Below are 12,352 nucleotides of genomic sequence, written 5' to 3' on the forward strand. Positions count from 1 at the left end.
AGTGGGGGAGTAATAGACTTCTGTACCCAAAGGAAAGATGTCCACAGACCTTGGGGTTTCTGGGTAAACGAGAGTCAGAGTGGCAGTGTTTTCGTCCGGCTGGTTGATGATGCGCCGTGGGGGAGGGACAGAGTTTTCCAGCAGTCAATGGCGGAGCCTTACAGCTGCCGCAATGTGGACCAATCATAAAGGAAGAAAGGCGGGAATTAAGTAGCTATTGGTTGGCCCCTGGGCCAATTGGCAAAACCCTGATTTGGCGGGAGTCTTGACCCCAGCCGGGGCTCTAGGTGACTAAGTTTGAGCTCTGAGTGTCTGGCCGCCGTGGTCATGTTCGTGTCCGATTTCCGCAAAGAGTTCTACGAGGTGGTCCAGAACCAGGTGACCCCCCCTTTCTTGGGCCCCAAGGCTTTTCGCGGGGAAGGGATGAAAGGGAGCGGCCGTGGGAGAACGGGAAGGGCCCGGGTTAGGGGCTCTGCGCTCAGCTCTCCCTCTCTTCACCTGACAGAGGGTCCTTCTCTTCGTGGCTTCGGACGTGGATGCTCTGTGCGCTTGCAAGATCCTTCAGGTGAGCACTGAGGACCCTGGGAGGGTGGGACTGGGAGAGATGTGAGGGTGCAAGGTGGGCATGGGCGGGAGGTGGGGGGCGTAGAGTCTGGAGGGAACTTGGTAGGGTGGGGAACGGGAAGGGAGGTAAGGAGCAAGGGAAGGAACCCCTTCCTAGGTGAGAGCCCTGGTTGGATGGGGCCTGGAGCAACAACTGAAAGCTGGGGAGAGGGACTTTTGAGAGGTAGCTTCCCTGGGGCAGTATTGAGTGGGTTAGGAAAAGATTAGGCAAAAGTCAGGGAAAATAGGTAGTAGTTTTGCATAAACTAGGCAAAAAATGACTGCGTTAGAGAGACCTGTACACCTGTAGTGGCTTCTGAAATGTGGGGTTTGAGACAGAAGAATCTGTGACAGTTTAGGGCATAGTGGTATCATAAGCAATACTGGAAATGCAGGATAGCCTATTATGGAAGGAAGGTCATTGGTTCGGCTTTGAATATGGTGTGATGGATATTTACGTGAGCTGTGATGAGGCCCTTGCTTCAGGAACTACTTCCAAGCAGACCTAAAAAGCTCTGACCAGTGTGGCTTGGTTGGTGTCATCCTGCAAAGCAAAAGGTCGTCAGTTCCATTCCCCATCAGGGCACATGCCTGGGCTGCAGGATCCTCGGGTCAGGGTGCTGATCAGGAGCAACCAGTTGATGTTTCTCTCTCATTGATGTTTCTCTCCTTCTCTTTCTTCCTCCCTTCCCCTCTCTCTAGGAATAAATAGATAAAATCTTTTTTTAAAAAAAGGACCTAGAAATAAGATCACCTTTTCTCCCAATGTTTTTCTTTGATAATTTTCAAAAGTTCGACAAAGTTTACAGAATAGCATAGTAAACACTCACATCCCCATCACCTAGTTTTTCCCATTAATATTTTACTAACCTTTGTCATGTGAGATTTGTCCCTCGACGAATCTTATTTATTTTTAAGTGCATTTCAAGGTAAATTAAAGACATTCCAAATGTGATAGGCCTTGAAATGCTCTCTCTCCAGGCCCTGTTCCAGTGTGACCACGTACAGTATACACTGGTTCCTGTCTCTGGGTGGCAAGAACTTGAAACTGCATTTCTAGAACATAAAGAGCAGGTATGCAAAACATACTTTGGAATAATTAGGCTTTTTTTAACTCAATTACAACTTGTTATTTTAGTATCAAATATATTAGGCAATATGGAGGAGAAAAACAAGCTTTATGTCTGGGTTACGTATCTTCAAGAACAACAAAAAAGGTAATGAATATGGATAGCCTCTATGAACTTGTGTTGCAGACATTTCACTATAAGGTAATTGGAATTTAGCAGTTTGTTTTAGATATGGCCTAGTTAAAAATTATTGATATTTTAGATTAAGCTACTATTTTACATTATCTCTCCAAGAAGATGTGTTCTAGTTTCCAACTTGGAATCCAGAACGTAATTTAAACAATAGAGGTCAGGATTCGTCTCACCTCTGTATGGGGCTATAATGAGAGTCGGAACATCCGAGACCCCATGGGGAGGAGACTGGGGTGTGGAAGAGGGCCCCTGCAGCCTCCAGCCGGCTGTATCTAGGACTGCCTGGCAGACATAAATCCTGACCTGGAGCTCCTGTCGTCATGGGAGGGGCCTCAGCCAGTTCTGTATTTATAAGGAAAGGGTTTTCTATAGTGATGGGTTGTAATAAAAACTTAATGTTTAGGTGTCCATTAAGTATGGGCTACCCGAGATTTGCTAAAGTTTTAAATGTATAGAATACTATTAGCATGGGGAGACAGCTCATCACAGTAGAGCAATTGAGATCTGGAGAGGCCCAGTTACACGTTTGAGGTCTTGGTCTGTTCCTTATTGAATTCTTGACCCTCGTCAAATTCTGGGTCCCAAATGCATGAGACCCAGGTGTGCTGAGCCTCTCTGCATGCTCTACAGTGAAGCGGGGACAACCATGGGACCCCTCACAGTGTTGTTATGGAAATGAAATAGTATATGGAATATGTCAAAGCACTGAGCACAGGCCAGCTCTGGCCCTGTTTGGAGCCCCTCGCCATCAGGCCTTGCCAGGTGTTAGGGGTCTGATGTGTCTCAGTAGGACTCAGAGGCCTAGTGCGCTGAAGAAGGTAAAGGGACCCTCTCCATGTACTTAACTTCATTCATGATATCTCTTTTTTTTCCCAGTTCCGTTATTTTATCCTCATTAACTGTGGAGCTAATGCAGACCTATTGGATATCCTCCAACCTGATGAAGATGCTGTATTTTTTGTGTGTGACACCCATAGGCCAGTCAATGTTGTGAATGTGTACAATGACACCCAGGTAACTAGGCCTTTGGGGCCCATCCGTCTCCTGTATTCTCCCATCTATCTGTCTGTTCCCTTGTATGCCAATGACAGCATTGTACCCGGTGTCCTAGCAAGACAAGAGCCTCATTTTGTGCATCTTTGTTGAGAAATGTGACATCTAACCCTTGGAGTTGCTCAGAGTGCATTTGTAAGATTTGCTTGACTGGAAAGGTATAGGGATCAGAACCCTGCACCGAGTCTGCCCTCAGAACTCAGACACGGCCAGCCTCATTAAATATCAAGGGACCTCAGAGGCGTCTGCCCTGCCCATCCAAGGGGCGGCATGAGGACCAGCAAAACAGTGGTGGAAAAGGCCATTGTTAGCCTAAAATGCTTCTGCTGCACTTACTCTTTGAACTCCTGAGCAGCAAGCAGGGAGCCTGGCGCACAGCAGCCACCTAACTTTTGTCTGAGTTGATCTTCTCCCACCCACGTTAATGAAGTGTCAGCCTCGGAATTCTCACGTGAAAGGCTTCTCCCAGAGGAATCAGCCTGTTTGGAGCGGCTTTTAGAGGCAGGTGTTGTCCTCACTTTGGAGTCGTCCATCTTCGTGTCCTTTGGCAGGCCAAAGGGGATGTTCATTTTGTTGGCTTGGTGTGTTGGCGTAAGAGGGAGTTTTTCCCTAGTGGCTGTGGATAGTTCTCAAGGTTTTGTAATTTCTGCATACAGTGTGGTGCAACTCCAGCACCTCACTTAATGGAAATGAAAATTTTTAAATACGTGAAAGTTTTAAATACCAGGAAAGTTTTAAATTACAAACAGGTAGCTGCTTGTATGTACAGAAAAGTTATGAGCCAGCCAATTAAGAAATAAGATTCTTCAAGAGATAAACACGATGAATAGTTTTTTTGTCAAAAGAGAGGAGAGACCTGATTGTTCTTTGTTTTATTCTTAGATCAAACTACTCATTAAACAAGATGACGACCTTGAAGTTCCTGCCTACGATGACATCTTCAGGGACGAAGAGGAGGATGAAGAGCATTCGGAAAATGAAAAAGATGATGGACCAGAGCCTTCTGAGAAGCGCACACGGTTAGAAGGGTTAGAAGAGGTGCGTTTGGGCTTCTCACCAGTCTTAAGAAACTTAAGTCTCTCCCAGAGGTCAGAGGTCGGTCCGGAGCCCCCTGGGCCTAGACTTAGATGGGAGGCAGCTGGTGTGAGTGCTATGTTCTGGCTGCATGGCAGAGTGCTGGACTTCCCTGAGGCACAGTGTTCTTATCTGTACAGTAGAGTCCCATCAGATGAAATGAAACTGAGAACAGCTCAGCTGTACATGTGGACAGCAAACATTTATAAAAAGTGATACAGAGAAACAATAAATTGCCTAAGTGTCACCTGCCTTCCCCAACCCCTTCCAGAATTGCTTCCTGTGCAGTCACCATGGAGTAGCAGCATGGGTTTGTGGCCCTCGGCCAGGCTTGGTCTCAGATGGTCACTGCAAGGGAAGCACCTGTGTGCAAAGACATGAGTGGCTTGTGCCTCATGAACCTTGGGTCTGAGCCACTTACTAGACTAGATCTGGGGCCTGGCCAGTGTTAGTGGCTTCTGTGAGATGTAGAATTCCAGGTGGGAGGCAGTTGTTCCTCTAACACAGAGGCTGTGCTTTATTCTAGCGCTTAGTGTTGACGAGCTGATGCTCTCTGGCTCCTGATCCATGGTGTACAGGCTGAAATTGCCTCTGGAATGTTCTAGGGCCTGGCATCTCTTAATATCACGCTTTCGCAGAGCCCTTATGAGCCATATTTGGGACACTGTGCATCTGGGGAGGGCTTGTCCTGCAAAGCTAGGAATGTCTCACCTTGCTTTCCTCCCCTTTGCCCGCTCCTTTCTCTCAAGTTTTGAGTGATGTGATGGGGACGGTCAGACCCACTCTGAGATTTTTCTTCCTCTTTCCCAGCTTTTTATCTGTTCTACTTTCTGGCAGACCTTTGGTCTTTATCTTTGAATCTTTGATTTCTGTGAGCCCTATTTGTCCTCTGACTGCTTCTTTTTTATAGTGTTCTTTTAATTGTTTCATAGGACCCCAAGTGTCATTTTCATTTACTCTGTGCCCCATACTGGTCAGGCTCTGGGATACTGAGGGGCAAAACAAGTTCTACGTTCACGAAACTTCCTTTCTAGTGGGTGGGGACAGATAAGAACGTGTAAATGAGTGTAAGCAGAGCATGTTTTCAGGATGAGATATTATGAGGAAAAATACAGCAAGGTAAGGGGCTAGACAGGGAGTGGCTTGGCACTGTATGAAGGTGGCTATGGACACTTGATGGGGGAAGCGGGCAGATGAGAACGGAGCCGCGGGTTTAGCACCTCGGAGAAGGTCAGTGGTCTTGATGAGATGCCAGAGCACACTGGAGCTTTCGCGTATTGGCCAAAAGTAAATAAACAGCAACTTCATAGGCAAAAGGGAAAAAAGAAACCTTTTATCTTTTGCCTTTTTAACCATACTGTACAAACCAAGTATTTACAGTACAGCTAAGTAAAACAAAAAAACTTATTGGAATGCTCAGAATAAGATTTTTTTAAACAAGGTTTTTGTTCCCTTTGAGATTGTAATGAATTTGGTCACCACCACAGGTAAAGTCAGAAGTAAGGCAGGGAAACACTCCTAAGGCTGGTTTGGTCATCCTGAGTTTATTAAAAGTGGCTGATATTTTGTTTTGTTTTGTTTTGCCTGTACTTGGTGTTAATAGGTTACCAGCTTCTTCAGCTCCAAGTTTGGGATATATGAGCCAAAAATAAACCCAGAGAATTTATCAGTGCGTCATTCCTTAGGTCCTGGGGCTCTGGGGTCCCTAGTTGGTGAGCCTTTCTCTCTACCTTTCAAAGTCTTATTTTGTATTATATATGATATCGGGGGTTTTAGTTAGTGGACATACAGGGAAAAATATGTTTATTGCATCTTTGTAGAAGCAGAAGTCTCAGGACTGTGACGTTTAAAACTGCCACACTACCTCACTCCTTGGCTGTGAGAACTAAATGAGGTTGTGCTTATAAAACTAGAATAGTCACTGACGTGTGGTGGGATGTAAGAAACTTTAGCTCTTACTAACCTGGTGGGGAAGCTGGTGTGAGGTGGCTGTGCGCTTATCCCAGATCCCATGGTGGTGGGGGCGATGGAAAGCTGAGGCAGACAGAATGTGGCCTGAGCAGATGCTGTGGAAGCATCCACTCTTGTCAGCGTCTTCAGCGCTGATGGGCTAGAGGGGTCCCATTCATCCCCGAGGTATCTCCCTTCTGCAGAAGCAGGTTGTACTCGGGGCCTGGGAGTGTCCCATGTTCTGGATCTGGGACCAATGGCTTCTGTCAAATTAGAATATTCTTGGGCTGTGGGAATAAAGTCCTGGTTTATTTGCTTACCCTATTCTTTGTTCCTGTATCAGGAGATAGTAGCACGAACCATGAAAAGGAGGGAGCGAAGAGAGTGGGAAGCCCGGAGGTGAGTGTGCATTTCAAGCAGCACCCCATTGTCCCTGAGGGTCTATGGGGTCACTGACACCTGTTTTTTCACTGGGAGCTGCATGCATTTTTTTCCATTTGAGGATGATTTGTTCAGTGTAGAACCGCTGGGCCAGTGGCGCCTCTAGTGAGCATGCAGTCCCTGCTTGGAGAACTCTGGGTCCTTTTTGTAGTGGTCCTGGTCCCATGAGTGACAGGACCAGGCCCAAGGTTCTCCCAAATACATGCCATCTGTTAAGGGTGACAGCCCTGGTTCTTTTATTTTTTATTACTTTCTAGATGTGGATAACTTTTATTTACAAGTTTTTACAAATGAGTTAGATGCCAATTGAGTAAAACTTTTCAAAGGAACAAAAATATGAAAAGAAAACGAAGTTATCCATAATCCCTTTTCACGTTGCAAATTTAAAAACTGAAGTGCTCTAAAATAAAAATATTGGATAAGTTATTCTAACTTGAAGTGAACATGCAGCAATGCCGCTAGGCTGGAAATTCCTTGCTGGATCCAGTTGTTCAAGGTCAGGCTGCTGTGCCCTGCTGTTCCTTGTGGAAAGACAATGTAAAACTATTTCAGGAAGTGTAAGAAAAGTGAACATAATCTGTTTTCACTAAAGGGAAGAGATTCTGGCTTTGGATTGATCTTCCTGGATTATTTATACTTGCACATATTTTACATAATCATAACAGGCACCTAATTGTGCTTTTTTTCCCACCTAATATACCCTTTTAGATAGTTCCAAACAGCCTTTCAGAACCACACAATACTTAATTGGCCGTTCTCCTCCATTTTGAACTGTGTGTTACTTCAGTATTCTGCCATGACAAGGAGGGCCACGGTGAACAACCTCGTGCACATAGCAAGTTTGGTCTTGCTGGTTCCTTTGAATGGTTGTCTTGGGATAATTCCTCGGCAGTGGGGTTCTGGTACTGTGCTATTGTACATCTTCCATTGTCACAAGCGGTTTGTGTTCATATTGCTCCCTTCCCAGCCTTGTGCCTGTACACTGCAAGGAAGAGTCAGTGAGTGAAAACAAAGGCACCGTGACTTTACTTGCATTTCCTTGAGTGCTGTCAAATTTTAGCATTTTTTCCACGTCTTCGGCTTCCTGAACTTTCTGGCGAAGACCCATGTTTTATGTTGCACTTTATTTTGTTACAGAAGAGACATCCTCTTTGACTATGAGCAGTATGAATATCATGGGACATCGGTAAGTATGGATAGGTAGAATTCACTACAGAGTTCCGACTGGGGCGGGATCAGGGTCCTGCAACATGAGGAATGAGCATAGGTTTCAGGGCTACAAAAGTCTCATTTGAATCTGAGCCCTATGGTTTCCTGCTGTGTGACCTTGGGAAGGTGGTATAGCCTTTCTGAGCCTTAAATTCCTCCTTCACTAAAGAAAGAGAACAATCTTCATTTCAGCAGCAGTTGTTAGGATGACCCCTCGCACCCAGTATGTGCCCAAAGAACATCAGTGATAATTTTTTTTTCATAATTAAAAATATAGAACTAGTCTGTATTAGCCTTGTGCAAGAAGATAAAGCTGCAGACTTATAAAGGCCCCTCTGTGTGCGTTATGGAGCAGAATTTCTTATAGAGAAGCACTCTGTTGGTCCAGGAGTCCTGAGCAGAGCTCAGGGCCTTCAGGAGGCCTGGAAAATAAGTTCCCAGTGGAATATGCCATATTTGGTCTTTGCATCTGGCCCTGAGGCCTTGAACTCTGAACATCTCTCCAATGTCCCTTTTATGTCAAGGTCCCATTGTCCTTCGAAGGATTGTCCTTTTGCCCTCTCTGCTTTGCCCAGGCCAATGGAGAAGTCTAAGCAGTGGGTAGATGGGTGATGCTCACTCTGAGAAGGTGCAGATGGGGCAGCGGGTGCCTGGGTCCCTCTAGATAGGTGGGTGTTCCCTTGGAAATCCTCCCTAGAAAGAGGCCCAGTCTCTCACAGCTTAGGGGACTTTAGTGTCTTCTAGTCAGACACTGAGCTGCCTTCATTGCCTCCTACCAAAACACAGACCCTGTGCTCACAGGGAGCTGTATGCTTCCGTCCATGGCCAGTCTGTTACAAAGACCTGCCTCACAAGGGGTCCTAAAGGCCCCCTCCCTCTTTAACATCCAGGTAACTGGAACCAAGGCCCTGCCTCACAGCCTTCCCTGAAATGTGTTAGAGGCCGCCAGCCAGGCAAGAAGAGCTTGTGGACAAAGGGTCATGAGGATGATGAGGTCCCTGACCTCCCCAATTAAGTGCCTCCCTTGGGTAACACCAGGGAACTCAAGGAAATGTGTAGAGGCCCCAGCACATGCTGTACCTGGCTGCCTTCCCTAGCTGGATGAAGTGTGTGGGTAGCAATGACTTCAGTAAGCAGAGGAGACAGTTCAGGTCACTTGAGTGACTCTGTCTTCCTCAGTTTAGCCTAGAATCCACACACACCGTGGTCAGGCAGACCCTTGATCTGCAGGGGTTTGGCTGGGCTCTGGGCAGCTCAGGTCTGGCCCCAGCGGACACCCCCTCCATAGGTGTGGCTACCTCTGGACTCAGGCTTCTCTTTTTCTTGCAGTCAGCCATGGTGATGTTCGACCTGGCATGGATGATGTCCAAAGATCTGAATGACATGCTGTGGTATGTAGCCTTTAGTTAAGGTCAGTGCCACATGTGGCTTCCTTCTCCTAGCAGCCCTGTCCTCCCACAGTGAGGGCAGGGTCTGGAGGAGGATGTCACCATATGCACCTCCTCTGTCCCTGCCGGGAACATCAAATGCAGCTCCCTTTCTGGGGATGTGCATGGCTCTGGCTTTCTATCTAACTATGAGGCTCTCAGGTCATGTGTGGAGGAAACATAGCCAGTGCAGAGGGTCGGACAATGGGTCCTGTGTACAGCTCCTCCCTTCCCACCTTACCACTGAGGCTTGCTGCCCAGGAAATTCAGGTTACAGAAGGAGTGTGAGATTTGAACAAGGCAGCCCATGCTCAGCATCCTTGCAACCCTGGCATGTGGTGAAATCTGATTCAGGAAAAATTGTCCTGCTACCTCTGAGTTTGCTTCAAGCAGGAGCTCTTGGCACACTGGAGTGGAAAAATCAGGAGGCGGGGTTGGTCTCAGGGATGACAGTCCAGGTGGCATTTTCCAAAGAGGTCCCTGTGAGGTGGGGGCATGCTGCACTAAGAGATGGGGTGGGTGCTCCAGTGACTGGCTTCCCACCCCCAGGGCCTCTCCTGCCTCACTCTGTGCCTGTGTCCTTAGCTGTGGGCCTGGAGGGGTGTCTTGAAGGCTACTGCCTGGGATCAGCAGATGGCATGTACCTGGGGTCCTGGTCCCTGCTGCTGTGAGAGCTGCCTGTGACCCCAGGGAGGTCAGGCCAGCCTAGAACTCCGTTATCTAATCCACAAAAGATAAGCTTGGAGAAGGAAATTTGGAAGGTTATTAAGGGACATAAATGCTCTTACTCTACATCCCATCATTTTACTCCAGAAGGACAGAGAACCGTGGATGTGACAAGGATCTGCTTTTCTGTGGGCATATCGCAGAAAGGGGGAACCTGAGGGTCTCAGAGAGGCAGAGTGAGGCGCCAGAGGCCTGAGTGTAGGTGTCTGCTGCAGTCTTGCACTGGCAGGGAGAAGGCGAGATTGGCGGGCCAGCCAGGATACAGGGAGCAGCTCCCCGTGTCCTTGTCCTCGATCTCCTTGTGCACCAAGAGTTTCTGCAGTGAAGACATGGAACCAGGGGCCCTCAGTCTCCCCCCGTCATCTGTCCACCCTGAAGAGGGGGACTGCCTGTCTGAGGGTGGGCCTGGGTCTGGTCACAATGGCAGGACGCTCCTGCCTGCCCTTCTCTGTTCACTGCTTCATCGTCCTCCCCTTCCAGGTGGGCCATCGTTGGACTAACGGACCAGTGGGTACAGGACAAGATCACCCAGTAAGGACGTACTCCCTCGGGCTGGTTGAGTTGGCCTGTGCCGTGATGATGTGCACAGCCTGGCCTCAGCCTCTGAGTTTGTGCTGGGGAGACGGGTGGCAGCACCACTGTGGAGCCCCACTGAGGATGGGCTGGCCTTGGGCCTGGGTCCTTGTCACCAAGGAAGGGCTTAGTGCCGGGAACTCTGTCAGAATAGCATTTGGCCTTATTGTGGATGTGTTGTCTATCCTTGGGAAGCCCAGCAGGTGGAGCCAGAGGTGAGAGGATGGAGCCCCAAGTCCCAGCTCTGCGTGCTGTTTGTGCCCTGTGCTATGAGCATGGTCGAGTGTAGAGGTGTGGCCCATGCACAACAGACAGGGCATGAGGAGGTCAGGGCCCCAGGAGTCCTGCCAGGGAGGGAGGGTGTGATCTCAAAAGGCAAACGGAAGGCTCGAGAGGATTGTGGGGACGACTGTCATAGAAAGAATTGTTTTGCCCCTTGGTGGGCAGACTTTGCTTCTTGCTATCAGAGTCAGATAGATAAGCTGAAAGGCCACCCCAGAATGTAGGTGCCAGAGAGGGGTAGGCTGCCAGAGCCCTGACTCATCCCCACTCTGGTGGCTGTCAGATGGGGACTCCAAGGGAATCAGAAACCTTGGCTTCAAGACGCTAACCCTTTCCTGGGGGATCTGAGTCTGTCACCTGGCATCACCCCTGGCCCAGCCTCCTTGTAGTTTGCAGAGGTCCCCATGCTTCCTATTTTTTTGCCTCCTCCACCTGTCTAGGTCCGGTAGTGTGGCCCAGGGAGTGGGAGGGTCCTGAAACTCAGGGAGGCCTGGGGCACTTCCTGGATCTGTCATTTTGGCCCAGCCTGCCGCCTTGATGGGCCTCCCTCCTCCCCCGCAAAGGAGAGCATGGGATGTGTGCAGCACCAGGCACCGTCCCTGGCCTGTGACCTCCCCTCTGGAGAGGCCATGCTGTCACCACCCTGCTCAGTGGCCACCTGGACTTGGGTCTGCCCTTTCCTACTGTGCTTATAAGCACTTCCTATGCTTGGTCCACACCCTTTGCTGTGGATCACTGTCACTCATGGGGATATGTCCACTCGATTGTAGCTAGTGGGCAGGGCTGTGGCCTTCTGCAGTGCCCACTCCCAGGAGGCCTCAAATAAGTAACGACAGTGCAGCTGATGCCCAGAGGAGTGTGGGTTGGGGAGGCCAGAGCTCACCTCTTCCAGCTCCGTCTACTCAGCTCCCCTTGCTGCCTATCCTTGCTACCCCTTTGCCATGATGGTTTCTACACAGAGGTGGTGAGAAGCAACCTGAACAGTGGGCTGGCCCCTGATCCTGGGAAGGGAAACCCTGAAGGAGAGGGGGAAGCTATGGCAGGCTGCATGTGAGGAGAGGAGGGAGCCCACCCAAGCCAGCGGTGCTTCCTTCCCAGGATGAAGTACGTGACAGATATTGGCATCCTGCAGCGGCACGTGTCCCGGCACAACCACCGGGACGAGGACGAAGAGAACGCCCTCTCTGTGGACTGTATGCGCATCTCCTTTGAGTATGAGTATCCTTGTGGCTCATGCATTCGGGGTGTAGGCAGCTCCCCTGCCCTCAGACACTTTGCTCTGTTGTGTGCTATTCGTTTGTCACCTCTGCACACCCCAGCTCACGTACTCTGTGTGTGACACTCTTGAGAGCTGCAGAGCTGCAGGTTGTGTGGCCGTGGCTGCCATGTCCCCAAGACAGACAGCAGATGGGATAAGAGGCTTGAAGAAGGGGGACCCCATGTGCCCTGGGCTGGGCAGAGCACCAGGTACTGAGGATCAGGTTCTGCCTCACCTTTTCTGTGTGGCTTTGGCTCCTAGACACCACAGCTCTTTTTAGACACCTCACGTATCTTTTTAGAACTCATTCTAGGCCTGGTGCTAGAGGGCATGTGGGGCTGCCTGTGTGGTGTAGGCAGTTCAGTGACATTGCAGACTCCTGTCAAGTCAGGAAAAAAGTCAGCCAGCATGTGATTACAGAGTGGCATTTCATGAGATCATGTGGGGTTTGATGGAGTTAACCAAAGAGCAATGGGACCACGTTGCTCGGGAAA

The 12,352-nt window shown here is 49.1% G+C and overlaps 1 protein-coding gene across 1 annotated transcript in view; it reads left to right on the forward strand.

Annotated features, from left to right (window-relative positions):
• Positions 1-252: 252 nt before the first annotated feature.
• The window catches only part of CDC45 (cell division cycle 45), a 28,675-nt gene continuing 16,575 nt past the window's right edge, over positions 253-12,352 (forward strand). The window contains exons 1-10 of the mRNA XM_045819835.1: positions 253-378; positions 506-565; positions 1,585-1,677; positions 2,742-2,879; positions 3,801-3,956; positions 6,286-6,341; positions 7,521-7,569; positions 8,922-8,983; positions 10,226-10,276; positions 11,699-11,818. Of these exons, the coding sequence (XP_045675791.1) occupies positions 328-378; positions 506-565; positions 1,585-1,677; positions 2,742-2,879; positions 3,801-3,956; positions 6,286-6,341; positions 7,521-7,569; positions 8,922-8,983; positions 10,226-10,276; positions 11,699-11,818 (836 nt within the window). The 5' untranslated portion in view covers positions 253-327. The remainder of the gene's footprint in view (positions 379-505; positions 566-1,584; positions 1,678-2,741; positions 2,880-3,800; positions 3,957-6,285; positions 6,342-7,520; positions 7,570-8,921; positions 8,984-10,225; positions 10,277-11,698; positions 11,819-12,352) is intronic.

This window comes from Phyllostomus hastatus, unplaced genomic scaffold (assembly GCF_019186645.2).
Source record: "Phyllostomus hastatus isolate PE091 unplaced genomic scaffold, TTU_PhHast_1.1 phas_scaffold_387, whole genome shotgun sequence".
Taxonomy (NCBI): domain Eukaryota; kingdom Metazoa; phylum Chordata; class Mammalia; order Chiroptera; family Phyllostomidae; genus Phyllostomus; species Phyllostomus hastatus.